At 48.2% G+C, this 26,413-nt stretch overlaps 2 protein-coding genes across 4 annotated transcripts; both read right to left on the bottom strand.

Moving 5' to 3' along the window:
• Nucleotides 1–46: 46 nt before the first annotated feature.
• On the bottom strand, nucleotides 47–22,690 carry exoc3l2b (exocyst complex component 3-like 2b). Of its 3 annotated transcripts, none has more exons than XM_061681358.1 (15): nucleotides 22,493–22,690; nucleotides 14,466–14,933; nucleotides 13,787–14,025; nucleotides 8,336–8,595; nucleotides 7,495–7,746; nucleotides 6,452–6,570; nucleotides 6,266–6,380; nucleotides 5,213–5,323; nucleotides 4,840–4,940; nucleotides 4,612–4,728; nucleotides 4,281–4,422; nucleotides 3,458–3,580; nucleotides 3,241–3,396; nucleotides 1,851–1,972; nucleotides 47–1,594 (listed from the first exon to the last, which is right to left on the bottom strand). In XM_061681358.1, exons 2-15 carry the CDS (start codon nucleotides 14,906–14,908, stop codon nucleotides 1,270–1,272), a joined length of 2,625 nt encoding a protein of 874 aa, XP_061537342.1. In that variant the 5' UTR covers nucleotides 14,909–14,933; nucleotides 22,493–22,690; the 3' UTR covers nucleotides 47–1,269. The 3 variants fall into 3 exon arrangements, with proteins under 3 accessions (XP_061537342.1, XP_061537341.1, XP_061537343.1); XM_061681357.1 differs by lacking the exon at nucleotides 22,493–22,690 and adding an exon at nucleotides 20,940–21,176; XM_061681359.1 differs by lacking the exon at nucleotides 22,493–22,690 and adding an exon at nucleotides 15,029–17,377.
• Nucleotides 22,691–23,335: 645 nt separating this feature from the next.
• Nucleotides 23,336–26,023, bottom strand: LOC133405408 (claudin-7-like). Its single transcript, XM_061682310.1, has 5 exons — nucleotides 25,807–26,023; nucleotides 24,828–24,992; nucleotides 24,666–24,747; nucleotides 23,660–23,779; nucleotides 23,336–23,512 (listed from the first exon to the last, which is right to left on the bottom strand). The coding sequence occupies exons 1-5, from the start codon at nucleotides 26,021–26,023 to the stop codon at nucleotides 23,413–23,415; spliced, it is 684 nt and encodes a 227-aa protein (XP_061538294.1). The 3' UTR covers nucleotides 23,336–23,412.
• Nucleotides 26,024–26,413: the final 390 nt, after the last annotated feature.

The raw sequence follows: 26,413 nt of genomic DNA, 5'->3' as shown, positions 1-26,413 counted from the left end.
TTACAGTTCTGTGTATGACTTTTTTAATTATAAGAACACAATCCAATCGACAGAATCTACTTTTATTGTCGCTAATCAATTTACATACGTCCACATATACAAAGTTGACAGAAGACGAGTCAATCAATAAACTTTCATCTGCGTTTTATCCTGGAAAAAGTGCCTATTTGGTGGGCAGATGTCTACTGAGTAACTAATTTTTAACGGAATGTTCATCAACAGCCACAAACAAGAATCAGTGCCAGTTACTACTAATAACTTACATGTGAGTTAGTCTTCTTTCCTGCTGTTGATCTTTCAAATCCATAAAAAGAAAATCTGCATGTACAATAAAAGTTAATCATTAGAATGTCAGTGAATTGTTTGGTCTTTTTTTAACACGACATCTCAATCAGTGATCATAATTAACCACCCAAACATTTGTCTGAAATACAATCAGAATGACGTCATCTAGTACCGTGATTCATATTTCTATGCGTTTTCCATCATGTGCAACAACAGAAGGGAGAAGAAAAAGACAGAAGAGTGTCCAATGTTCCTGATGGAATCCTGCTCCCAGATCATCACCGCAGGAGCACAATCAGGAATGCTGGTCAGAAAAGATGAATTCATCCGAAAGTTCGCCCCTCGCCAAAAAAAAAAAACTTCCTTCAGACATTTGGAAGTAGCCAGAAGTTCAGTTCGCTAAAAATGCTCCTTGCTATTAGTGTAGCATTAGCTAACTTTCTTTCTTTGATGTTTCTTTCATTCATCCATCAATCATCTCTATCTTTTCCTTCAGCCATCATCCATCCATCCATTTATCGATTGCTCGTTTTTTTTATGTGGTCCATCCATCATCCATCTACTTAGATTTCTTTAATGTGCTCATCCATCCATCATCAATACATCCATACACAGTATCACCTGATTATTCATCCATCCAAATCTTTCTTTTGTGTTCTATCCATCTCTCCCTCTCTCTGTCATGCATCCTTCCATACATAAATCTATTGCTCTCTTTTGATGTGGCCCATCCATCCACACATACAAAAACACGTTTTTCTTTCTTTGAGTGGTCCATCCAACCATCTGTCATCTCATCATCCATCCATCTGTCCATCCACGTGCATTTGCTTTTTTTGGGGGGCGGGGGTTGTCTTAGCTTAGCATCGAGGTGGCCTACATAGAAACAGAGTGAAGAGAATTTGCGGAGGCCTTGAAGAGTTATTTGACTTCAAAACTGGTGAAAATGCATGAAAAGCAATAGAATGCTTTGAAATCTTCGCCTCAGAGGACGTCGTCCGGGTTGTCGCGCGTCGACGTCCGGGCCTTCCGTCCGCGGGGGCACAGCGCGACGTAGCAGGAGGAGGCGGCGAGGGCCACGCGGCTCAGGCCCACGTTCAGGCAGTGGACCTCGGAAGTCACGGGCACCTCGGAGAAGAGGGCGCGGTCCCGGGTCACCCGGGCCAGACCCCCGCCGCCGCCGCCGGCACCCCCGGCTCCCGCGCCGCCGTCGCCGCTCTCGATGTCCTTGACGATGTTGAGGATTTCCTGCCGCTCGCGTTGTCGCGTCATGCCGCGGATGTTCAGGATGGCCGACACATGCTTCTTCCTGAAAAGGGGAATAACGGTGCTTTCACAGGTGTTGAAAATAACTGTTTCTATATCAATTCTGTAGAGTTTCAATGAAGCTAACACACTGAAACGTTTTTGGAATGTGAGAGGAGGGCCGGAACCGAGATTCGAACCACGAACCTCGGAACTATGAGGCAGACGTGCAAACCATTAGCTCACCATGTGAAGTTGTTTTTTGTTTGTTTTTGTTTTTAAATGAGCCCGATTGGCGTGAAGCGGAAACTTAGACTCACCTGACGTCTGGAAACTCTTGCACCAGAACTCCGACCTCCATCTGGATGGAGGGAACATCCTCCAGCTGGATGAGCTCCGAGATGTGAGACAGAGCTCCGTCCAACCAGCTCGACGGAGACTCCTGACACACACACACGCACACACAACATTTTACTAATTTATGCATCTATTGATTATTTCACATCGCTGATGAGCTCCAACATCTAAATGTGTTAGCTCCGATGAAAACCTAGGCAGAAAGAACAGTTTTAACAATTGATTAGCTCGTACCTAGCGTGAGCTTAGATACTGTAGTTTGGACAATTTTATGTCGGTAGCTTGCTTGAGATACATTCTATGTACTGTATATTGTAAACAGTCTATACAGTTAAGTTAATTAAAACAGCTAAAAAAAAAAGTTAACAGCTAGCTAATCTTAGCTAACATACAGTGTCGCTATAGTTAACTAGCTTTTGCTACTCTAGATTGAGCTCTTTTGGGCTTCGTCACCAACCGTTAGGTAGTTTGAGCTTTTTCCGTAAGTACAGTGCGCTACTTTGGTCGACCTTGCATACTGCTTACTCATATAAACTACTCTATATGCAGTTAGCTACCCTTTATTCATGTAAATCAAGTTAGCTAGGATGTACCACTTCAAACAAAGTTAGCTATTTTGAAGTTTGTATACAGTTCGTAAGCGTTGACCACTCCATACAGTTAAGTAGCCTTTGCAGTATTTTATGCAGTTAGCTAGTTTGTATTAGTTTGTATACAGTTAATTGGCTTTGACTACTTTATATACAGTTAGCTAGTTTGCATTGGTTTACTAGTATAGACAGTTAGTTAGCTTGAAGTAGTTTATGTACAGTTAGCAAGCCTTGACCTTTTTGTGTACATTGAACTAGCTTTGACTGTTTTAGCTTTAGCTAGTTTGGCTTAGGTCACCCTCAGTTAACTCATTTAGCTTTACATATATATATATATACATATATATATATATATATATACAAAGTGTACTAGTTTTATCTGTCTAAACGGATATGAATTACATTATAAATAGTTCCATAATGTTTTGCACATCATATGCAATTAGCCAATTTCAAGTACTTTAAATGCGGTTAGCTGACTATTAGCTACTTCATAGAGCAAGTTTTAGCTTTTTATGTACAGTGCGCTAGTTTTAGTTTTCTTATATACAACTTTATAAACTGTAAGCTATGTTTTGGCTACTTAAAAAGTTTCATATGCTGTTATCTAGTTTAGTGTATTAGCTTTAACAATTGTTGAATGCGAACGGTCAATCAGTATTCACTTAAAAATGAAATAAGAAATTTATTAAATCTAGCGAGGATAAGCGGTATGGAAAATGAATGAATGAATGATTTCTTTTGTGCAAGGTGAAGCACGGACCAGGTCCTTGAAAAGGGCTTTGATCTGCCGTCCTTCGTCTCGGAGCCGTCCGGCCATCCTCTTCCTCATCTTGAGCGACGTGCAGATGATTCGCCCTCGCATCACAGAGCGAAGGTACTCCATCAGGACACGCCGGTGAACCTCCGCCACCAGCAGCTAAACACGAGAATCAGTTGCACTAGTACACACTCTTCCCCAAAACTGTGTGCGTGTGTACCTGGTAGGGAGGGTCGTCCATCCTGTGATATTTCTTGAAGTGCTCCTTGATGGCCGCTTCAATCTGTTCGTACGCCTCCGTGTTATTCAGCCACTTTCTCTTCACCAAGCGCTCGAAGAATGGCTGACGCGCACATACGCACACCCACACACACACGCATGGACAATACACAGGAAGTTAGCCATGTAAAGTAAGAATTTAAAGTGCCTCTGATTAACCCCGAATAAAGTTACAATCCCCCCCCCCCCCAAACTGAGTTGGACAGGTTATAAGTTACATTAATGGTGGAAAAAAGTTTTGAAATGATTTATCTTGATTGATTTGATCTTTTTCCGTGTCACAAAATCCTGGCATTGAAACATGGTCAATAATGGAGTTAATCATAAGATGTAAGCAATATTTATCAGATTTTTGGGGGGGACAATTCTGGCTCATTTAACATGCTTTGAGTGACAGGGACCCAAGAAACCCTAACCGCATGACAACACCCCCAGGCATATATTATTTCTGCTCTGTGGAAACAACGGCTATATTGCCATTAAATAGGCTTCATCTCGTCCAGTAGAGCTCGCTCAGTGCTGCCCCACCTGTTGTGGCATAACATGTTACTACACTGAAGGCACGTAACTTTAAAGTCTGACTTTAAAGTTTGTAACTTTGTCAGTATACTGTAAAACCCATTAAGGAGAGCATCGCTTAAAAAAAACGCGATAGCGCAAGGGGTCACCGTCTTTCCTGCATGTTTAATGAAGGTTTTATGTTGACCCTAAAATGAATTATTACAATTACATTAGTCAATGGGTGGTGTGTGCATGTGCGTTACCCTGATGTGGAGGAAGAGGCGCTCGGAGAGCACTCGCACCCCCTGCTGGACGATGTGATCGAGCGCTCTGTAGGCGCGCCGCAGCGAATCGTCGCTAGCCGTCGTCATCGTCTCGCACGGAATGCAACGCTGCACGAAACCTCTGTGCACACGTACACGCACTCTGGTCAATGTGATATGGGGACCGGCAGCGGCACATAAGCGCACCCGTGTGGTCACCGGCCGTAACGACATCTTGCCGTACAGTCATGCTGTTTTAGAACAATTTTTATGACATTTGTCTTTCTATAATCATTGAGACTGTGTGTCAGAGGCGGTAAAAAGTAAAAACCTGAACGGTGGGCAGCAGTTGACGAGCGCAACTGTTTTGGACACGTATCCGTCTTCGTGCTCGCCAAACATTCCGCTCTGCATCCCCTCGTGAAACATCTCAACTTTACGCTGGAAACTGAAAGACCACATTATCAACTTTGATCCACTAAACTCAATTGAAGTCAATTTCCTGAAGTGTGTGTGTGTGTGTGTGTGTGTGTGTGTGTGCGTGTGTGTGTGTGTGTACCAGTAGAGGAAGTCCGCCAGGCCATTGAGGCTGCACTGAGCCACTCTGGAGCCCAAAGTTCTGTTGATGGAGGCGGAACGTTCCAGATCAATTTGTAGCCTCTGTAAAAACGACAACAACATTTACTGTATATGTGTGTGTGCGTGTGTGTGTGTGTGTGTGTGTGTGTGTTGGTGGGTGGGGGGGTTATATATGATGATGAAGTGTGTGTTTGTGTGTGCAAAGAGGAAGCTACTCATGTTGACTTTGGCATCAGCTGAAGCAGAAAGTCAGACCAGACGACAATCACAGAACAAAATCAATCGGAAAACATCTTAACGTAACAAGACTAAACAGTGTGTGTTACCATGACAACAAAGGGGAGGTGGGTCACCTGTATGATGTTTTTTGCCAGAGGGATTTGGTACTCCTCCACGTGCAGCGTCTCCATCCACCTCCTCTCCTCCTCGTCCAGCACCTGACTCAACTCGGTGGTGACTTTAGCCTGCAGGTCGGGTGGGTGAGGTTAATAAAACAAACGCACCTTGCCGCTAGACCGGAAATGAGAGGGTTTTTCATCATCCTGTTGAGTCGGCGATTGGCCAGGAGCTGTCAATCAAACACGGACACGCCCCACTAACTGCTGTCAATCAAAAGCAGACCGAGACCAGAAGTATTGCTTTGGTGCCATCTTGTGGCATCTTGGTGCCAAGGAACTATGTGGAAGTGAGTTGATGAGCTTCGTTTTGACAAAAGTAGTGCTTTTCCGCCGGCCGCTGGGATCTTGGTGCCAGGAAACTATGTTGAAGTGCGTTGAGTAGCTTCATTTAGACAAAAGTAGGGCTCTGCTGCCATCGTGTGGCACCTTAGCGGCAAGGAACTATGTTGAAATGAGTTGAGAACATCATTTAGACAAAACTAGTGCTTTGAGGCCATCTTGTGGCATCTTGGTACCAAGGAACAATGCCGCAGTGAGTTGAGGAGCTTCATTTAGACAAACTTAGTGCTCTTCTGCCATCTTGTGACATCTTGAAGCCAAGGAACTATGTTGAAGTGAGTTGAGGAACTTCATTTAGTTACAAGTAGTGCTTTAGGGTCATCTTGTGGCATCTTGATGCCAAGGAACTATACCAAAGTGTGTTGAGGAGCTCCCTTTAGACAAAAGTATACCTTTGCCACTGTCTTGTGGCATCTTCGTTCCAAGGTGCTGTGTTGAAGTGAGTTGAGGAGCTTCATTTAGACAACAGTCGTGCTCTGTCTCCATCTTGTGGCAGCTTGGGACCAATGAACTGTACTGTACTTCAAACATTCCCCAGCTTAACTTCCCATGGAAATTTCCCCCTTGGAAGTTCCCGTCAATCAAACCCCCGAACGCCCACGTCCGGTTGGCTGACAGTCAAAGTCGGCTTGTCGTGTAGTTGTCGTGTCGTTGCGCTGTGCGTCTCACCCTGACAGAGTTGAGGCAGTCTTGTCCCAGCCTGTCCACGACCTCCGAAGGCAGCAGAGGTCCCAGCTGAGAGCCTCTCAAAGGGTCGGACACGCACACCTTGGCCAAAACATCCCTAACACACACACAACATGAGTAAGCACACGCACACACACAGAGAGGCGTGAGCCGTGTGTGCGCGTGTACCTGTTGTATATGTTGTACAGCCAGTCGAGCAGTGAGTAAATGTCGGTGATCTGCATCTGCTGCTCGGTGATGGCCTGCAGTCGCCTAGCGACCGCCTGGTGGTAACTGCGCGTGTACACCTGAAAGGTCACAAATCAAAAAGATTCATTGCCATTCGCCACTCAACCGCTGGTGAACTCACAGACTCGCAAATTTCCCGGTAGACCATAACAACAGTGCGACCTTGACCTCATTTCTATTCATTTCAAATTGCAAATATGCAGATGAATTGAAATGATCTCATTGATATATTTTATTGAAAAAAAAAAAAAAAAAAGCAGGACTATTTTGACACGACTTCATTGAAATGAATAAAATTAAGAAATACATTTGAGTATCTTTGATATAATAGTTGCTTACATAATTACAATAAAATTCATGCTAAATAATACAAAACAATGAGGACCAATTATGTTGTTATTAAAGTATTCTGACATTTATTACACATACATTTATTGTAAATAATAAAATAAATATTCCTATTGAACTATTGTATGAAATAATTTCTAAATTGATTATTATTTCATTAAATACCGTGGAAATTAGAAATCTAGAAGGGTTTTCAGAGTTAAAAAAATGACACCAAGATAAATCATTTCAAAACTTTGAATGTGACAATCTTATCAAGGGGGGCAAAAACTAAGCTAATGTTGTTGCATAAGTGTGCACACCCCCAGTACCTGGGGCTGTGTTCATATTGAACCAATAACATTCAACATGGGAACAATAGGAGTCAGCATTTTCAGCGGCCCTCGGATTTAACCCAAATAAAGTTCAGCTGTTCTAGCGGGCTTTTTTTCTCATCTACGAATGACCTGATTTTTCAACGTAAACATGTGCCTACCCCTGACTGAAACTATTAATATGGACAATTATGAAAAAGAAATCGCGGACTGTTGTCGTCGTCGAGCGGCAAACTTTTGTCATCGGCGGCAGCTCTCGGTCCGCCGATATGGGAGGCCCGCTGTAGGATGCGCGACCGTATCCCTAATTTCCCGCCTCACCTGCAGGGCCTGGTACTCCCCGGGGTAAATGTCGACCACGTTCCTCTTGGCGGCGTCCAGGTCGTCGACCACGCGGGCCCGGATGCTGTCCAGGTAGCCGGCCAGCTCCCCGGCCGTGAACTCGGTCTTCTGAGGCAGCGAGCCGTCGGCCGCGTCCTCCACCGCTTCCCTCCAGCGCCGCTTCAGCTGCCGCGGTCTCGGACCGCCCGCGGCCGGCCGGCCCGCGTCTACCAGCTCCTCCTGCTGCAGCACCTGCGCCGGATCCCAGAAAGCCGAGTCGAGCCGTTACTTCGCTCGACCCATCGTGCTCAGTCACAACAAATGAGCCACTGGGAACTAGAGGGGGCTAACTCCACTTCTGCAATTTTTCAAAGTAAGTGCAGAAATACGTTGAGAAAAGGCCTATCTTTCAGATGAATACTGGTCGAAATAAAGGTTTACTTCCAATTTGGACATTTCGGGGGACGTCCAACTCCCATTTCCAAGAAGACCACGCCCGTGAAACGAGGCTTCACCTCCCGCAAAAACATCAACGACAAGAAAATATGATTCTTATTATTCATTATTCTTTTCTCGCGAAATGTTGATAGATTTGACAGATGTTTAGACTTCGACCACTGTTGCACTACACATGGCAAGCTTCAATCAAGCAAGTTTCCTTCACAAACTTGAAATCACTCTTATAAAATGGCATTCATTCATTCTTTTTGACAAAATCGGGTGGGATCTTGATGCAGCAAAGGACTTTCGGTTGGACTAAACGAAGCTCCTGCTTTCACTTCAACCTAGGTCCTCGTCAGCGAGGTGCCATAAGATGGCGGAGGTCGACCGGGGGCCTCACCTGAACCACCAGGCCCAGGTTGGGCCCGGCGGTGGGCGAGCGCAGGGACTCCCGGACCACCGCCCACAGCTCCTTCTGCAGCTCCTCGTACAGCAGCTCCACGTCCTTGGCCTTCCGCCGCCCGCCGTCCTTCACGGCGCCGCCCGCGTCCTCCGGGGCCGGGCCGCCCTCGGGCCCGCCGCACTCCTGCTCCAGCTCCAGGATGTGCGTGTCGGCCAGGAGGAGGTCGCGCTTCTTCACCAGCTGGAGGATCTCCAGCACTGCGGGACGTCGGCACACGAGGGCGTCAGCGCGCAACTCGACTCGGCTTCGTTGCCACAAAACTTGAAAAACACAAGGAGGTCAAGACACGAGGAGGCAAGGAGATGACACGCAAGGTGACAAGGACGTACGGGTCAGGACACAAAGTGACAGCAAGCTGAGGCAACCAGGAGATTAGGACGTAAGGATACGAGGACATAACCGGATGGCGACGCAAGGGGACGAGGAGATAGCTCACAGGAGAATATGGACGCAACTCGATTCAACTTAATTTCTAGCACTTCAAAAAACAAGGATATGAGGACACGAGGAGACAAGGGGATAAGACAAGGCAAGGCAAGGGGACAGGTACATAAGGACATAACGAGATGAGGACGCAAGGAGACAACAAGATGAGGAAACAAGGGCGAAGGGAGGCAGGGACACAAGGAGATGCGCGCTCAAAGAGAAAAAGAGCCGAGGCAACCGGGAGATAAGGAGACAAGGAGCTGAGGACACAAGGAGATACGGACACGAACAGATAAGGGAACAAGGACCCGAGCACAAAACGAGAGGAGGGCACAAGGAGAGACAAGAAGATGGGGAAGCAAGGGAATGCGGGGACTCGAGGACATAAAGACAAAAAAACAAAGAGACAAGGGAACAAGGAGACAAGGACACATATGAGACCTGTTCGTATCTGTGTGTGTGCGATTGAGGATGTGCAAATGTTGTGTGTTTGTCTGCTTTAGCGTCCAAAGAGGAAGACCGGATGAAGCCAATGAAGAGGGTGTTGGAAAAATTCATATTTGATATTGTCGAACTGGTTTCAATGTTATTATTTACCTTTAATAGTGAATCTCAACATTTGGCTTCAGAAAAAAAAAACCTCACTCCAGCCAGTGCTCAAGAACAACACCGGAAGGTTGAAACGTGAAGCCGACATCTGCTGCAGACTCGACAGCGGCCGCCGACCTCAAAGAATCATCAGCAGGTTGCAACAGAGAGACCGGAAGAGTCACAGAAAGGCATACGGGCGGGCGTCCTCGGAAATGCATTTGTGCATTAGGGTTCAAACGCTAGTCGGGAATTTTGCCGTTCTGCTCCTTGTGCAAAAAAAGTGCTGAAACACTGAACAGTCGGAGAGTCAAACGTTTACAGGCGGTCAAAAGAATTCATCCTGAAATTTCCACCTAAAGCCCAATAGAGCAGTGCCTCGTCTATCGTGGCGGGTTCGGCAACGTAACCACCGAGGAAAGACAAAAACCCGCCAAGTACCGACCATAGAGTACTGTATTTAGTTCCTTATTTATATATATATTTAAGGCTTCACGCAAACACAAAATACGCAGGTGAAGTGCAGCAATGATTTTTTTTGGTCCACTCGGAATCACCGTCCTCACGCGCTACACTGTAGTACCTGTGACTTTGAATGCGTCTGGCTTTAAAAGGGCGGGGCCCAGCCAGGTGAGTGACGTGGGAGTCGGCGAACGAGAGCGTAGAATTGCCTGCCGTTGGCATAAGATGGCGGCCGACTGCTAATTCTGATGTTCGAGAACAGCAAATTGTGCAAAGACGACTAAAACGAGTGTCACATTAAATTCAGCTGTCGAGGTCGTAGTGCATTTTTGGTTCATCTTGAAATTTCACCCACAAAGCCCAGTACCCATAGTTACTCGGCGTACTTTGACCGGACCGAGGACAGGCGAGGTCCGCGGTGACAGGGTGGGGCCGCTGTAAGGTGATATCGGTGCACTTCAAGCACCTTCGCTGCACACACACACACACACACACACACACGTGTCGCGGCGGTGCACGCACAGTGCTCTTATTGTTCCGCTGCAGGAAATGTCTTCCATCTGGGCGGGTGACCCCCCCCCCCCCCCCCAACCACGTCCACCCGCTTCCTCGTACCGTCGTCGCCATGCGCTCAATTGAAATCACTGACTTCCTTGGGCGGCCACCGGCGGCGCGCTAACGAGAGCGTGCACAAATAGGAATGCCGACTTGTGTCGAGTACTTAAAAGCAATACTTGAGTAAAAGTACAAGTATCTTCACGTTTGTAGGAGTTCATATCAACTCAACTGGTAGAATATTCATGGAGTAAAAGGCTTAAAGTATTTGCTGTTCTTAAGTATCAAAAGTCATTTTCTGATATGAAATGCACTTAAATATTCAAAGTAAAAGTATTTTTTTGAAAGTGAGTGGTTATCATTTGGATTATGCTTTTATTGAGTTAGTTGTTATGATTTAGTTTTCATTTTAGCGGTGTAGTTACTTGCGTGTCGGCTAACGAGTGAAGTCACAATTTCTTTGGCTTTTGGAACAAAATGAAGATGGTTGGGCAAAATGTATCGCAGCAAAAGCGATTCAGGAAATGTCGTCGAGCAAAAGTGAAAGTTGCCAAAAATACGGTCAATAAAGCAAAATACAGATATGCCAAACGTCTACTTACAGTAAATACAGGCACGGAGTATGACGATTGTGTAAAGATGCCTTTGACCGAGCCCACTGTGATGTCACAATCTGGCCAATTTACATAATCGCTCCTCCCCAACAGTTTGGCATTAACTATTAGCGACACTAATTGACAAGTGTAAGCAGTGGAGTGTACGAAGTGCTGCCTTTACGAGCGAAAATGCTTTACGGGTGCTCACTTTTTTTCCACACTTGGGGCTTTTTATGACAAAACAGTTCACATTGAGAGGGGGGAAAAAAAGGGATAATCTTACGAGAAATGAAGTTGTACTTTGGCGTACCGCCAGAGAGAACCCGCGTACCTCGCAGCGCACTTTGACAATCCCTGCCCTGGCTCTACTCCTGGTCAACGTGGGCGGGGGGGAATATACGGAACATTCTCATTTGGAACAGAACGTAAATTCGCTGCCGTCGTTTAGAAATCTCATGAATTTGACTTGAGAATTTTGCGGCGGCTTCAGCAAAGCGGGGCAGACGTCGCCCGTCCTCCCGGCTCGGACTTTGGACGGCGGCGACTTCAAGCGACTTTCTGTCCTCTGAGGCGCGCGGGGAGTGATTAACAGGAAGTCCACGTTTCAGGGCCCAGGACGTGCTAATCATTGACCGCGTCTTATCCGCAATCGAAACGTTACGCAACCGGGAGCTAAATAGAACCCCGCAACGACGACATGGAAACGTTTTCACGGCTTTTTACAGCTTCCGTTGTTTCAAGACTTCAGACAGTTTCACACAGGGAGCTCGCAAAGCAGAAGGGCGCTGAAACCACGCCTGGAAAAACGGATGCGAAGTTGTTTAGCATCTTTCGTATGCCTACGCGTAGCTCCATGTTTGAGGCGCAAAAATATCTCCTTTTCGTCTGGCTGAAATAAATCCAACCGGGTCGTCACAGGGCTTTTCTACACCACAACAACGAGGCGCTCTCAAGCGGCTATGCCAGCGCGAAGGCCCGTATAACTTTTGTCACGTCTCGCTACTATCTAACATAAGCACATCGGTCGGCAGAGTATTGACCTTCGTGTCCACGGATGTAAGATGAGGCGTACATCTCGAAAAGCCTTCTCGAAATTGCCGCTCGGCGCTTGGCGGACGACTTCAAAATGCGATGTGCGTCTGCAGTGTGAGTTGAGGCCAGTCTTGTGTGCTTAGAGAATGCAGTTTTTCAAAAACGGAACAGGCCGAGTCGCAAATCGTCAGCGAGGGGGACTACGTGCAAAGAGCCCGCTCCATGTGGCACAACTTTCATACGGAACGGCGACATGGAAAAAGGTGGAACATTTACGACTTTTTCGGCAGTGTCAAAAGTCATTTTTGACTCGTGTTATGATCAGCTAACCCGATACAGACACAGAGACGGATTAGCATTAGCATTAGCATTCCAGTGGATGAAACCATTTTGAGTTGAATTGTAGCATCGGTGGCTTTTTTCTGTCTCGTTATCTTGGTGTGGCCATCAGAAGCCTGCAGAGAACTTCATCGTCTTCATCTTTTCCTCTTCATCTACTTCTTCATCGCCTTCTTCACGCTCACGGGCATGACCACAACAAGCACAACGAAACCTTGTCGGTTCTTGTCGGATCCCAAAGGTCCTCTGTAGGACACGGCATCCAGCGTGGAGGCGGTGTGAAAGGGTAGGAAGTGGGCGTGGTCGCATCCCCCCCACCGGCCGTGTGTCAACAGTACACAACCCCGATGAAGGTGCAAACAGGATCGTGTTTGGAAATCACACATCAACGCACGTCAGAGGATCTGATGACAACAAGCCCACACTTGAACAGACATACTGTAGAACATTCTCAGTTGGAACAAACACCAAGAGACCATGTTGAAAATTCCCAGTGGGAACAAATACTTGGAGAAAAGGTCAAACGTTCCCTGTAGGAACAAAAGCGAGGAGACTGAGTAGGAACAAACACCAGGAGAATATCCTGAACATTCATAGGAGAAGAACATCTAGACAATAACCAGTAGATACAAACGCTAGGAGACGATGTAAAACTCCCCAGTTGGAACCAACACTATGAGAACATTCAATTTAGAAACAAATGCCGAAGGATAATTCCCAGTAGGCACAAACACGAAAAGAACATGTTGAACATTCCAAGTGGGAACAAAAGCTAGAGGACCATTGACGACGTAGAAATAAACAGTGGGAGAATATCCAGAACGTTCCTAGTATAAGAACATCTGGAACATTCCCAGTAGGCACAAACTCTACGAGAACATTTTCAAGAGGAACAAACTCTATAAGGACAATTACAACATTCCCAGTAGCAACAAACACTAGGAGAACATCGAGAACATTCCCAGTAGGAACAAAGACCAGAACAACATCTACAACATTCACAGGACGGACAAACAATAGAAGAACTTCGAGAACATTTCCAGTAAGAACTAAGTGGAGACTGTGTAAAACTTGCCAGTTGGAACCAACACGAGAAGAACATTCAATTTAGAAAAAAAACACCAAAAGAACATCGACAACATATCCAGTAGGCACAAGAGAACATATCTAACGCTCCAAGTGGGAACAAAAGCTAGAGAACCATCTATGACATTCTGAGTAGAAACAGTGGGAAAATATTCAGAACATTCATAGTAGAAGAACATCTCGAACATTTCCAGTCAGAACAAACCTAGGAGAACATCTGCAACATTCCAATTAGGAACAAACACGAGGAAAGCATGTAGAAGATCACCAGTGGTTAGAAGCGCCTTGCATGTGTCGCTGTTACCTGACAGCGGCTCCCTGGGCTTGACCTCCACCTCGGGCTCCTTGCGCGCCGACTGGTCCTCTGCGGCCTGGGAGGACGGGTCGGCCCCGGACTCTCGCTTGGTCTTGCCCAGGCCGACCATCTTCATGAAGGACAGGCGGCGGCTGGACGTGTCGCACTCGCTCTCCGAACAGTTTGTGTCGCCGTTGGCCAAAGACTCTTTGCGGAAGCTCAGGGTGTCGCGGTATTTGCCCGCAAACCTGCACAGGAACCCAAGAGCGCACGGTTACTGTGACTGTCATTTGGCCCGTACTCTGACACTTTTTTCTGTCCTTGTGCCTGCGCAAAGCGATGACTACATTCTCCCAAACTTCAGAGTCATTTTCCCGTCTCTGCGCCTGCGCAAATATATGACGACAAATTCCACGGTCTGATGTTGTCGTTCACTGCGCCTGCACAATTATGACTACGTTTTCCAAACTCTGAGACTTTTTCTGTCACTGGGCCTGCACAAAGTTCCGACTACATTTTCCAAACTTTGAGACTTTTCCCACGAGTGTGCGCATATACCTTTTCACGTCACTGCGCCTGTGCAATTCTGAGTTCATACAGCGAAATTAGCACCGCATTTTCCCAATTTTGAGACATTTTGCGGTAACTGCTCCTGTTCAAAGTCATGACGAGATGTGCGCGCGAGTACCTCAGCAGGCTTCCTTCCGAGCTCCTGCGACCCCTCTTCTTCTTGTCGGCCGGCGACGGCGTTCCCTGCGGCGACGGCGATCCGGCGGCGCCGTCCTTCCCTCGGGCCGACAACCTCAAATTCTTGCCCAGCTTCCCCAAACTCTTCAGGGGCGACTTGATGAAGGACCCTTTCCCCGAGCCGCCTCGTCCCCCTTTGACCTTCTTGCCCTCGTTGGCCTCGTTCTCGTCCTCCTCGTCCTCGAACGGGTTGCGGTCACCGGGAACGTCGCCGTCCAGGAAGGATCCGCCCGGCGACCAGGATCGGTCGGCGGCGGCGCTGTCGTCGAAGGGGCTGCGGTGGCGCGGGCTGATGTTGAGGCTCATCCTGCGAATGAACAGGGCGTTGTCCAAAGTGGGGCCGCCGCCCTTCAGGCGCACCGGAAGGTTCTTGAGGACGGGCATGACGGAGCCGGCGGCTCGGAACAACCTGGAACGGGGACACGTGGCGGGTTACGACGCACGCTTTGCGACACCGCACCGCGCAGAAGGTGTGTTGACTGCGAATAGGCTTAGTCCGTGCACCTTGGAAAACAATCGTCGACGGTGGTGGGACTTCACGTCTCCAATTACATTTTCCCAGGGTCGGATTGGATGCCCCCCCCCCCCCCGGGTGGTGGCCACCGCGCGTTACTCACTCGGTGGATTATCTCCAGCCATTTTGCTTATTTCTATTGTGACGATTATCATTAATAACTGGCGAGAGGTGCGATCAATGACGACTCGTCAAACTGCAAGAAAAACATGGCGGCCAAGCCCAAAACACTGAGGCCAAGTTAGTTCGAGTTGTTCTGTTGATTTGGGTCAGGGTTATTGCACAAAGTGAGATATGGCCATCAGATTGAAATTACAGGACATAAAAGCTCAAACGCAAACGCATCTATATACACGCACAGACACACGCACACACCTAGGTTGACAGCTGCTATGACATGTTGCTGTGGCAACAAGCCATAAGAGTTATAAAGCCTTTAAAGATTAACAAGCAAAGTCTTGGCTGTGCTGGGATCAGCAAACATTCACCGCAACGCACACACACAAACACGCACACTCACACACATGCGCGCACAGACACACACACACATTGGAAATCACAAATGTACGTGTGTGCTTGTAATATGTGCGTGTGTGTGTGTGTCAGTGCATGCATGTGTGCGTTTGTGTGTGTGTGGGTGTGCGGATGTTGTTGTCGTGTAGTCAGTTTCCAGTCTCACCATCACAGGACACACTGCTGCTGCCAGAAATAGACACACACATGCACACACACGTACATGTAAATAAGAGGCGCATGCACACACACACACACACAGACGTGCCAATGTGGAGGGGAAAGCGATTTTGTGGCGCGGCTTTCATAAATACCCAGCAGCCTCAGCGGCAGGCCAGGAAACGCACGGCGAGGCAGCGCGCTGTTTTCTTCAAGAGGGTCGCAGGGCATCGCGGAAGCGTGCCGACACAAACAATGAAGCGGAAAGGACGGCGATAGCGTGAAGGACATCGAGAGGCGGCGGGGCGGAGGAAGGGGGCGCCACTGAGGCGCTCCGGGTGCCCGCCGGTGGCAAACGGCCAGGGGCGGCCGACGTACGGGAGGGGAGCGGGCCGCCGCGTTCGTTCGCCTTGTTCGAGCTCGCGGCAGGCACCCAAAATCACCAAGTTGTGTGAATCCTGGCGGCCATCTGAGCGAATTCGGAAAACGAGTCCCCGACCCCCGTTTCGCCGATGGACACCGAATCGGGTGGACGTGCCTATCAGAACAGGACGCACCCAAAAGTCTCAAGGACACCGGGCCCAACAGACATTTTAGTTTGGAGGAGCTGTTTTAAGTCCATTTGGACATTCACGCAACGGTTTCCCCATCGACATCGAATTGGACGCACATCCCCGTTCTAACAGAACCCGTGCCCGAAGCTGAACAACAAGTTGGCCATTTTGGTTTCAATTGACCCTTTCAGGCAAGTCGTCCCGCCCAGTCGTCCCCCGGAAAGGAGGACTCAAGTGAACGCTTGAAGAAGTCTCAAGGACTTGACTTGTGCCCACTTTTGCTCAACTCCAACACTGAGCCGCCGTAGCACGAGGAGGCCAAGAGGTCGCCACCTTCCGATGTCACAACGCACAAACAGGAAACCAGGAAGAGAAGACGAGAGCCAATCAGATGGTCGCCCAAACCTCGGCCTCGACCTGCCCAATGTGTGCGTGTGTGCGTTTATGACTAATGGCAGAGCAGATAAGCCGACGATGTCGAAGGAAGCGGGCGGGAACACATAACTGGCACAAATAAGTCATATGAACTTCCTGTAAACTTTATCATCACTTCCACTTCGGCGCTCGTCTTCTACTTGTGCAGCAAACACCAAACATGGCGTCAAGTGCCACGCGACGTCTCAAAGCGGCCGTCCGGTACGAGGGAAGCCGCCTTTTGTCGTCATGGCAACGAGGACGGGCGCCTCCTCGGAGCGTTGCCTAAAAGTCCGGACGTGAAGAATCGCGGCTCGACAACGGCGACAAAGATGAACGAAGTCATCGATTCAAGCAAAAGCCGGAAAGGTCCAACGTGAGCCTGAAATGACAACTTCCAACTATAACGGCAAACTCTAACGTCCGGTGTCGTTTTTAGACGGGACTCGCGAAATTAAAATGGCTTCCGGCACTGAACCCTTCCGGAACTGAGCCAAAACGGCGGCTTCAAAGCAACATGGCAGACTCTGTGTGTGTGCGCGTGTGTGTGCGTGTATTCAGGCAAGGCATCTTGAGATTTTGTTTTCTCCGACTGCACGTGATGGGCATGCCTACCAAATGCCCCGTTGCCAAGTCAAACTGGCTCTGGGGGCTGAATTTTCAAAAGAGGCGCTACCAAGCTCATTCGAAAGTGAGAACAATGATGAATCAAGACAATTCCATCGACTCATCCCGGTGAATATTGTGCAGAGTAGAGCATCCCATAATAATCCCAGCAGCAGTGCGCCACGTGATGAATGAGCGGAGCATTCCAGAAGGATCACCGAGTCACCCGTCGGGATCTTTGGCGACTTTGCCCAAAGAGGAACGTCTGCTCGCGAGCGAAAAACATCTGCGAGCGATCCCGAAAGTCACATGACCGGAATGACGGACACGCCCGGGAAGTCTGTCGCTGCCAATGCCGGGTGTTAATCCAGTCCAGCCTCGCCGATGTCACGTGACAGAATGCCCCGCCCACAATCGCAGGATGAATCCTCTCCAAAGCTTTTCCGTCGTTATAACCTGTACAACTCAATTGAATAAATATTTTCAACAACTGACATCAAGTTTCGGACCAGAACAAAATCTGGAAAACCTTCTATGGTCTGAAGAAACCAGGTTCAACTTTTTGACCATAATTCCAAAAGGTATGTTTAGCTAGAAACAGAAACATTCGAACATGTCAGGAAAAGCCTACTAGAACATCCCAACGTGCTTTGGGATTAATCAGAGGCACTAGAAATGGTGGCAGGTGTCTGCTGACTCTGAATGCGATTTGAGTGCAGTTAATAACAGTCGCAACATCCCCAGTTACAAGAGGGTGTGTGCACTTATGCAACCACATGATTGAAGTTGTTGATTTTCACTCTCCCTTTCGAAAAGATTGTTTTCTTTTTTGTCATTTGAACTCCGCTGCAAAGGTTATACGCAGGTCACGTTAATGGTGGAAAAGTTGTCCAAATGATTGAGCTTGGTCTCTTTTTTGATGACATTGGAATCGGGGTGTGTAGACTTTTTATATACACAGCATATCACTATGTTGGTTTCCCTGACAACAAGTGTGTGTGCCCTGTACTCCTTTTGTGTGTTTACAGTCGGGCGTGTCGGCGTTTATTGCAGCTCAAAGTCCGCACAGTGGCCTCAAAAGAAAACCTGACTCTTTTTTTTTTTTTTTTGGTTCCACAAAAATTCCAATTTTGATTGACTTATCGATAAAGCAAATGAAAAACAACATTTCTATAAAACTGGTTCTGCTGACTCCTGATACCACTTTCTATGTAACAGGAAAAAAATGCACGTCCACGACGTACGTTTGACAAAATTAGCCTCTGTGTTCCATGTTACGTTTGACAAATACAAATGCATGTTCGAGTTCATATTTGACAAGCAGTCATGTATGTTACGTGTTGAATTTGACATATAAAACACATATGTCACATGTGGCAAATCGGGCACGTATGCTCCACGTTGCCCTTGACAAATATAACACGCGTGTCACGTCTTCAATTTGACCAATGAAACATATGTTGCGTGTGACAAGTAAAATGTGTGCTACATGTTAAGTTTGCTCATAAAACATGGATGTTTACCAAATGGCTAATTGTGTAACGCTGACAGCGCTTCGGTAAACGTGACAACAACGGAAGCTGCGATTAAAAAAAAAAACACCAAAAAAAACAACTCAACTTGATACTGAAAACAAATGTTTGAAAAAAAAATAAACATTTCGAGACAAAGTCGAATGAAATGGCGAGCGCCGGCCGTCACACTAGCGGCGGGGTCGACAGTGAGCGCTCGGCGGACGGGGTCACACGAGGTCAACGGAAAGTTCTTTGATTTTCACCAGGAAGCGAAACATACCGACGTCAGCAGAAAGAAAAACAAACCCCAGGGGGCTCTTTTTTGTCGTTTTTCTTGTTTGTTTTTTTGTATTTATTTATTCATGAGCGCTTTTGAGGGGGGGGGGGGGGGGGGGGGGGTTTCGGGCTCGTTCATCCATTCATGCATGCATGCATTCATTCATCGACGTTGGTGCTGGAGAGAAAGGCCGGAAATGGACCGATGAAAAAAGACAGATGTCGACGTCCAACTGCTTTTTGTTTTTCGTGTGCCAGCAAGAAGACCCCAAAACAAAAACTCCCGCGTTTTGTCTTTGGTTGACGCGTGAGAAAATTCCAGTGACGGCTTCGTCGAAGTCATCCCGCGTAAAAACGAGCTCCTTTATCGCTCATTTATTGCGCACTCGGACCGCAAAACACTTTCCGCTTGTGGCCACGCCGGCTTGTTAAACAACTTTCCTGGAGACACCCGAACGCGCCACCGCCACCGGACACTTGATGAGGTACACTATAAATCAATTCTCCCCGCAGGGTCAAACAAATGTCGTGACGATGATGCTGAACGAGTCCAAATATTAGAAACATCGCTGACTAAATGAAGAAAAGTGACAATTGCCCCCAATCGGAGTCCCTGAGACGATGTACCTAATGAAGTGTCCGGTGAACATTCCTGCCGAGAGCATTTGACCCCAAACGCGCCTTTGCCCTTGACACACATTCTTAGCCACGAATTAACCTTCGAGGGTCTAACGCACGCACACGCAAGAAAGACCAAGTCCACGTGCTGTCAAATACGACTCAAATCGGTGCTTTTGGCTCCTCCTCGATTTAACACCAAATGAGTGACATGAAATTCGACGCTTGAGGGCCAACGTGCAGCCAATACGCAAGACAATACAATTGTCCTACAATCTTGAATGCGACACGCCTCGGATGGGAAAAAGAAATCAAAAAATATGATTTCCTTTCTTTCAATTTGTAATATCCATTTTCCGAGCCGCTTCGCCTCACGCGGGTCGCGGGCGTGCCGGAGCCCGTCCCGGCTATCTTCGGGCGGGAGGCGCGGAAACACCCTGAACCGGTCGCCGGCCAATCGCAGGGCACACACAAACAAACAACCATTGGCACTCACGTTGATCTTCCATCAACCTGCCGCGCATATATTTTAGGATGTGGGAAGAAACCGGAGTGCCCGGAGAAAAGCCACGCAGGCACGGGGAGAACATGCAAACTCCACGCAGGCGGGGCCCCGCGGGGATTCGAACCCCGGTCCTCAGAACCGTGAGGCAGATGCTCTAACCGGTTGCACGCCGCGCCGGCTGGTCATGATCTAATTGGGAATTATAAAATAAATAACAGTCAAATGCACGTTTTACCAACCACAACCCAAAATCGTATCTTTATGCAATGCACATTACTTAATGACTGTAAAATAAATAACAGTCTGTGATCTTAAAGTTGCTCCTTTGAACAAAAATCTCAGAACAAAAAAACAAAAACTACTTTGCAGATCTACCCTGAAAAAAAGTATTTAATCTGCGGTTGTGCACGATTAAAACCTGATAAGTGACGTAATTATGCCCTCGTGTCCTTGAACATAAGAAAATAATAATAATAATAATTCAATGAATTCAAAGGACTTTTTTTCAGTGTAGGCCAACTTTAGATATCTTTGTAATGATCTTTTTTTTTAAAAAAAAGATTCTGATTCCCGTGCAGACGTTTAAACGAATTAAATTATTTGGATTGTCCTCACAAATGTAAAGGTAAGGCGTGTTGTTGACATAAATGTGTTTTGTGAAGCTCCTCAAACCAATTTTGGTGCGACTCTTTTCATCGGAAGGCAACGAAGTGAACGACGGGGTTCGAACGCGCTCACTCACCGCTGCGAGCCATCATGACGGATCGCTGGCTCAACAAACGCTCACGAGGAGGAGAAGTAGAAGAAAAAGAAAAAAAGAAATGAGAGCGTGAGTGGGTCTCCCCGGGGGAAGATGGTCCCGGTTGGGTTCGGTTCGGTCCCGGTTCGGTTCGGTCGAGGAGGACGAAAGAAAAGTTGCAACGAGAGCCGCGCGGGCGTCGCGATGCCTTCACGCTCGCTCGGAAATGTCGAAATGTAAAGTGGCTGACGCTGAGTGACATCTTGACTTCCTGCCTCTGGAGGTCACATGCTCGTCCTCTAAATGGGCCACGCCCACTGCACCGGCAGGAAAAGTACAATTGAGCGCGCGTGTGTGTGTGTGTGTGTGTGTGCGCGCGCGTGGCAGCTGATGACTGATGAGCCCGAGTCGCAGGAATGCGCGCACACAAAAAAACAACAGTATATTAATGCACATGATCACAGCGTGCGTGTGAGTGTGTCACCACGACAACAACAACAACAACAACAACAACAACAACAACAATAATAGTCATCACGATATGAATAATAACAATAAGATAAGGTCATATTCCGCAACAAGGGGTCGCGCGACAGCGGACGTTTGTGCTATTGCAGCTTAGCATGGCTGACGTCACGCTGCGCTTCTTTTAGCTAGCAAAGTCCAACGGTCGAGTTACACAGGGGCGTCGAGTGGGGACGGGGGGAGGGGGCAAGTGTCATTCGGGGGCCCCGCGGCTGTCAGGCGGGGCGCCGAACTCCCCGTCGACACATAATATCTTGAGGAAAAACTGTGACGGTTGAGGAGTATTTGTCAACGGGGGGCCCTCCCGTCCGGGGACCCGACGCCCCCGGCCGAGCGCGGTGAACGACGTCCAGCTCATCTCGCCGCAAACGATCGTTATTCGCGAGCGTGAAGCACGACCCCGATGAAAGCGCACCGGCGAGCTCGTGTGCGTGTGTGTACGTACATTCAAGCATGCGCGAGCGAGCGTGCGTGCGTGCGTGCGTGTCGCCGCAACTTCGCGCTCCGTCGCCTTTTGACCCTTTCGCGACTTTGCTCCCACGACACGGCTTCACGTTACGTAACGTCGCACACGCACGCAACTTCGGCGGTGGGAAGCGACAATTGATTTGTTGATGTAAAAACCTCGACGTTGACTCGACACCGAACTTGACTCGAAGGGCCGATTTGGAACCGACAACAATAAGCCCGGAGCTTCAAACCCCCTTTTGACACCAGAACGCTTGTTTCAAACCCGAAACCCGACTAATTCGACACCCGGACCCTGGTTCGAAAACCGTACCCAAACTTGAAACGTTACTCGAAACCCCTTACCTGACCGGACCCTTGTTTGAATCCCTAACCTTGGCTTAAAACCCCAATTTGAAACCCAACCCAGCCTTGAAACCCGACCTGCTGCCATTGAACATAGTGTCCAGTCCACTTCATGTCATTTATTTGTTAAGTGTCCATTAAGACACTTTAAAACGGATCCAGAATCAGCACTGGTCATGGATTCATCAGCCAATCAGGGAGGAGAAAGACCTTCTGACCTGAGCTCTCTTTTCTTCTTCTTGCTGTTTTCTGACGATGAGAGGAACGTTCCAAGATGGCTCCTCACCACTCCAACATCTCCCCGCGAGCGTGCCTGCGTGGATTTCCTCTCTCCGAGTCAGGTTCTGGTCTCGGTTCTGGCGGTCTCCTCCGGCTCCCGGTCAGGCTCTCGGAGAGTTGTGGGACTGGTTTCCTGTTTGCTTTATTTTCTAGCGGCAACAGGAAATGGTCACGCTTTCCTCTTCCTCCCCTATTGACACAAACGCGCATCTATAAATACACGTGACGCCCATACAGTAAAGAGTGAGCTGGAAATAGACAAGACAACGATGTCATCCACGGGGGTTGCCGCAATATGCCACGATGCTTTCCGTGAGGCAGGCGCACCGAATAAAGTGACTTGACTTGAAACCTTAACCTCCGCTTAAAACCGTACTTTGCTAACCTAAGCCTCGGTTGAAAGTGAAACTCAACTTTTAAAAACCGGGCCCGTGTCTCAAAAGCCTAATTTCACACCTTAGCCCAAGTTTGAAACCGTACTTTTAAACTCGAACCCTTGCTTGAAACTGTCATTTGAAATCCTAACCCTGTCTTGAAACGATGACTTTCTTTTTTACCCTCACTGTTGTTTGCAACCCAGCGGTGTCAATGTTAATTGCTGTGTACTTCAAACCAAAAAAACTTGAAACACAACAAAAGTTGGGGTTAACGCAAGACATTTTTATGAGGAAATGAATATGAAACCTCTTTATTACTAAACAGATTACGATGAAGTCGTGAGTCTCAATTTGGGCGGCACGTGGCCTAAATCACAACACGTGAGGCAAAAGTCAAAGAGCAAAACGGTTTTAAAAACACACAAAGATCTTATATGATGACTCCTGGTGGAGCTGCGACGGTGCGTTCAGGGACCGCCCGCTCACACGTAAGCTTTGGCGCCGTCTTCGCAGGAGGCGGCGTGTGGCGCTCGGTAGATGTTCGCGCCGTGACCTTGACCGCTTTTCGAGGACGAAAAATATCTGCAGGGACAAAGGACGTCATCACGTGACGTCACATACACGACAACATTGGGCGTCTAATAATAGAAAACTAGCAGTGGTGAATGAGCTGCCCGTCAGCGCCCTCGTTGTGTGCGGAAGGGGTACTACAGGCTGAATGGAGAGTACCGTGCGGGAGGAGAGGACGAGGAAGAGCTCCTCCTGTAGGAGCAACAGAGCATTGCGCCACCCAGCAGCGCCACACCGGAAGCTGCCCAGCCCAGATAAAGACCCGTGCCCAGCTCGAACCTGCAACACGCGCACATCACGTCACGCCGTCACGACCAATGAATACATTGTCACATCATTTTGCAAATTACGTCATGTCAGGAGCCGGACCAGAAGACCTGCACTTGAAACCTTAACTTCGCAACCCTAAAGCGCCAAACTTGAAACGGTCGGGGTCCGGACCGAGTCGAGGTCTCTCGCGGACCCGTGCTCGTGAACAAGTGAGCCTTTCGGGGATGTGCTAAGTTCGCCGCGATGTGAACAACTGCGTGAGCAAATAGTCCAACAACGGTCCTCAACGTACAGTTGCAAGAAATGGCGCCATTTCTTGCAACTACACTCCATAATATCATCAGAAGATTTCCGGAGAAATCTCTGCGCGTGAGCAGCGAGGCCGAAAAGCGATATTAAATGCCCATGCCCATGACCTCTGACCTCTCAGGTGGCACGGCATTAAAAAGCGGCATCACCGCGCCGCGACCGGCGAGCCGACAAAGAACAGACGAACGTTCCCTCCGGAGGAGCGATTCGCCGGCAAAGAGGTTCCCGGAACGTTTCCATGTTCGGACCTTCGCCCTGGGAAAACCTTGGCGAGCGAATTTTTAGTGGCGACCCTTGCCCTAAAGCTTGTTTAAAACCCTAACCTTGACTTCAAACCCCTCGTTTTGGTTTGGGTTTTGAAACCCAAACCTTGTTAAACACCCTCACCCAAGCTCAAAATGCTAAGTTGATACTCGAAACCTGACTTGAAAACCCAATTTGACACCCTCGCTTTTGTTCTAATTCGACACTTTTACCAAGACCCTAGTCCTGACTTGTAACCCTTATTTGAAACCCAACCCTTGTTAAAACCCCTCAGCAGGACTCAAGACGCTAATTGGTGGTCGTGGTCACCGTCGTGACTGACCTGATTCCCGCGTACAGAGGATTGTGGAAGTCACGGATCACTCTGCCAGCATACCAAGACACCGCGATCAGGGTGGACACGCCTGCGAACGGGCAGACGGACGGACAGGTCCACGGTCATCTGCGCTGTCGTCGTCCATGTCGCGGGCTAGCGTGCGCTCACCTGACAGGATTAGCATGACGCCTCCGCTCAGCACAAATTGCGCTTTGACGCGTTCCGAGCCGCCGCCCGCTCGGCTGCACTTCAGACCCAGAGCCGACACGATGACGGAGGCCAGGCCCACCGCCAGCGATGACATCATCAGAGCGCGACACACCTGCACATGCACTGACACAACACGTACACGTGGGCGCATTCTGCAGTGTCTGATGTACCTTTGGATTTGCTTACGTATCAAATGTGCATGTAGACATACGGTAGTGTCGGATGAACATGTTGACATACTGTAGTGTCTAATATACGTGTACACGCTAGTTTCAGATGTATATGTGGCCATACTGTAGTGTCTGATGTACAAGTGGATACACTTTTGCATCAAAAGTATGTATGGACATTTGGTAGTGTCTGATGTACGTGGAAATACTTTGCTCTCACTGTATGCATGGACATACCGTCGACTCTGATGTACACATGGATAGACTCCTACCAAATGTACATTTGGACACTGCCGTGCCCGATGTACATGGCGACATTCTGTAGTGTCTGATGGACACGTGAATACCCTTTTGTATCAAATGTAAATATGGATAAACTGCAGTGTCTGATGTACGCGTGGATATACTTTTGTATCCAAAGTACATATGGCCTTACTGTAGTGCCTGATATACACGGTGACATTCTGTAGTGCTTGATATACATTCGGATAGACTTTTGTATCAAATGTACATAAGGACATAGCCTTGTGTCTGACGTACACACGGCTATACTGTTGTGTAAAATGTACGCTTGGACATACTGTAGTGTGCGATTTGCATGTGGGCATACAGTAGTGTCTGATGTGTGTACACAGGGCCGTGTCAGATCTACATATGGACGCACCGTAGCGTCTGATGTACATTTACACGTTTGATGAAAATAAAAACAAGCACACAAATATATGTGGACACCGTAGCATCCGACGTCAGCGGATACTGCGACCGACCTGGCAGACCGATCAGCGTCTTGAACTTGGTGCACTGCAGCGTTCCGAGCGAGGTGGCGACGCAGCTCATCCAGAGGCCCTCGAACTGCCACTGGCTGCTGCTCAGAGATTCGGCCCGACTGCGGACCTTCCACAGCTGCGACGACGTGCAGCTCGACTGAAGGCACCACGACAGCACGCCCGCCGCCAGGCCGCAAATGAGCAGGCCCGCCGCCATCGCGCCCTGCGCCCGCAGACGCGACACAAAATGACGTTCGACTCGTTGGCGATTGGTGGACACGTCTATCATGAGCAGAGCCACAAAAAAGCGGCCAAAAGACACAGGGAGTCTGCCGCGGTGGTTTGAAGCAGCCATTTTAGGGCTCTTTTGCTTGTTCCATGTAACGGTGAACGACTGTTGTCGTAAGGCGGATCGATTGTCAGTTGATTTACGCTGGAAAGCAAACGCCGAGGACCTCGAACGCCGCATTGTGTCGTGTTTTTGTTTGCCAGTGTTTATGACACTAATATAGAATTTACAGTCCTGCAAAAACGAACGCTGTACTTTTATTGGTATTTTGAGCATTTTTTATATTCTGAAAATAAACACTATATAATAACAATTTGT

Source organism: Phycodurus eques, chromosome 7 (genome assembly GCF_024500275.1).
Source record: "Phycodurus eques isolate BA_2022a chromosome 7, UOR_Pequ_1.1, whole genome shotgun sequence".
Lineage (NCBI taxonomy): Eukaryota > Metazoa > Chordata > Actinopteri > Syngnathiformes > Syngnathidae > Phycodurus > Phycodurus eques.
Note: the sequence above shows the minus strand (reverse complement) of the source record. Positions and strands in the feature narration are given on the sequence as shown.

Coding starts and splice junctions, on each gene's coding strand:
- exoc3l2b (XM_061681358.1), bottom strand. CDS start 14,908: ATGCCCGTCCTCAAGAACCTTCCGGTGCGCCTGAAGGGCGGCGGCCCC. Junction 8,596..13,786: donor GCCCAGGGAGCCGCTGTCAG/GTAACAGCGACA, acceptor GACGTCCCGCAG/TGCTGGAGATCCTCCAGCTG. Junction 6,571..7,494: donor GGGAGTACCAGGCCCTGCAG/GTGAGGCGGGAA, acceptor GTGACCTTTCAG/GTGTACACGCGCAGTTACCA.
- LOC133405408 (XM_061682310.1), bottom strand. CDS start 26,023: ATGGCGGCGGGCCTGCTCATTTGCGGCCTGGCGGCGGGCGTGCTGTCG. Junction 24,993..25,806: donor GACGCTGATCGGTCTGCCAG/GTCGGTCGCAGT, acceptor GTGTTGTGTCAG/TGCATGTGCAGGTGTGTCGC. Junction 24,748..24,827: donor CGTCATGCTAATCCTGTCAG/GTGAGCGCACGC, acceptor GCCCGTTCGCAG/GCGTGTCCACCCTGATCGCG.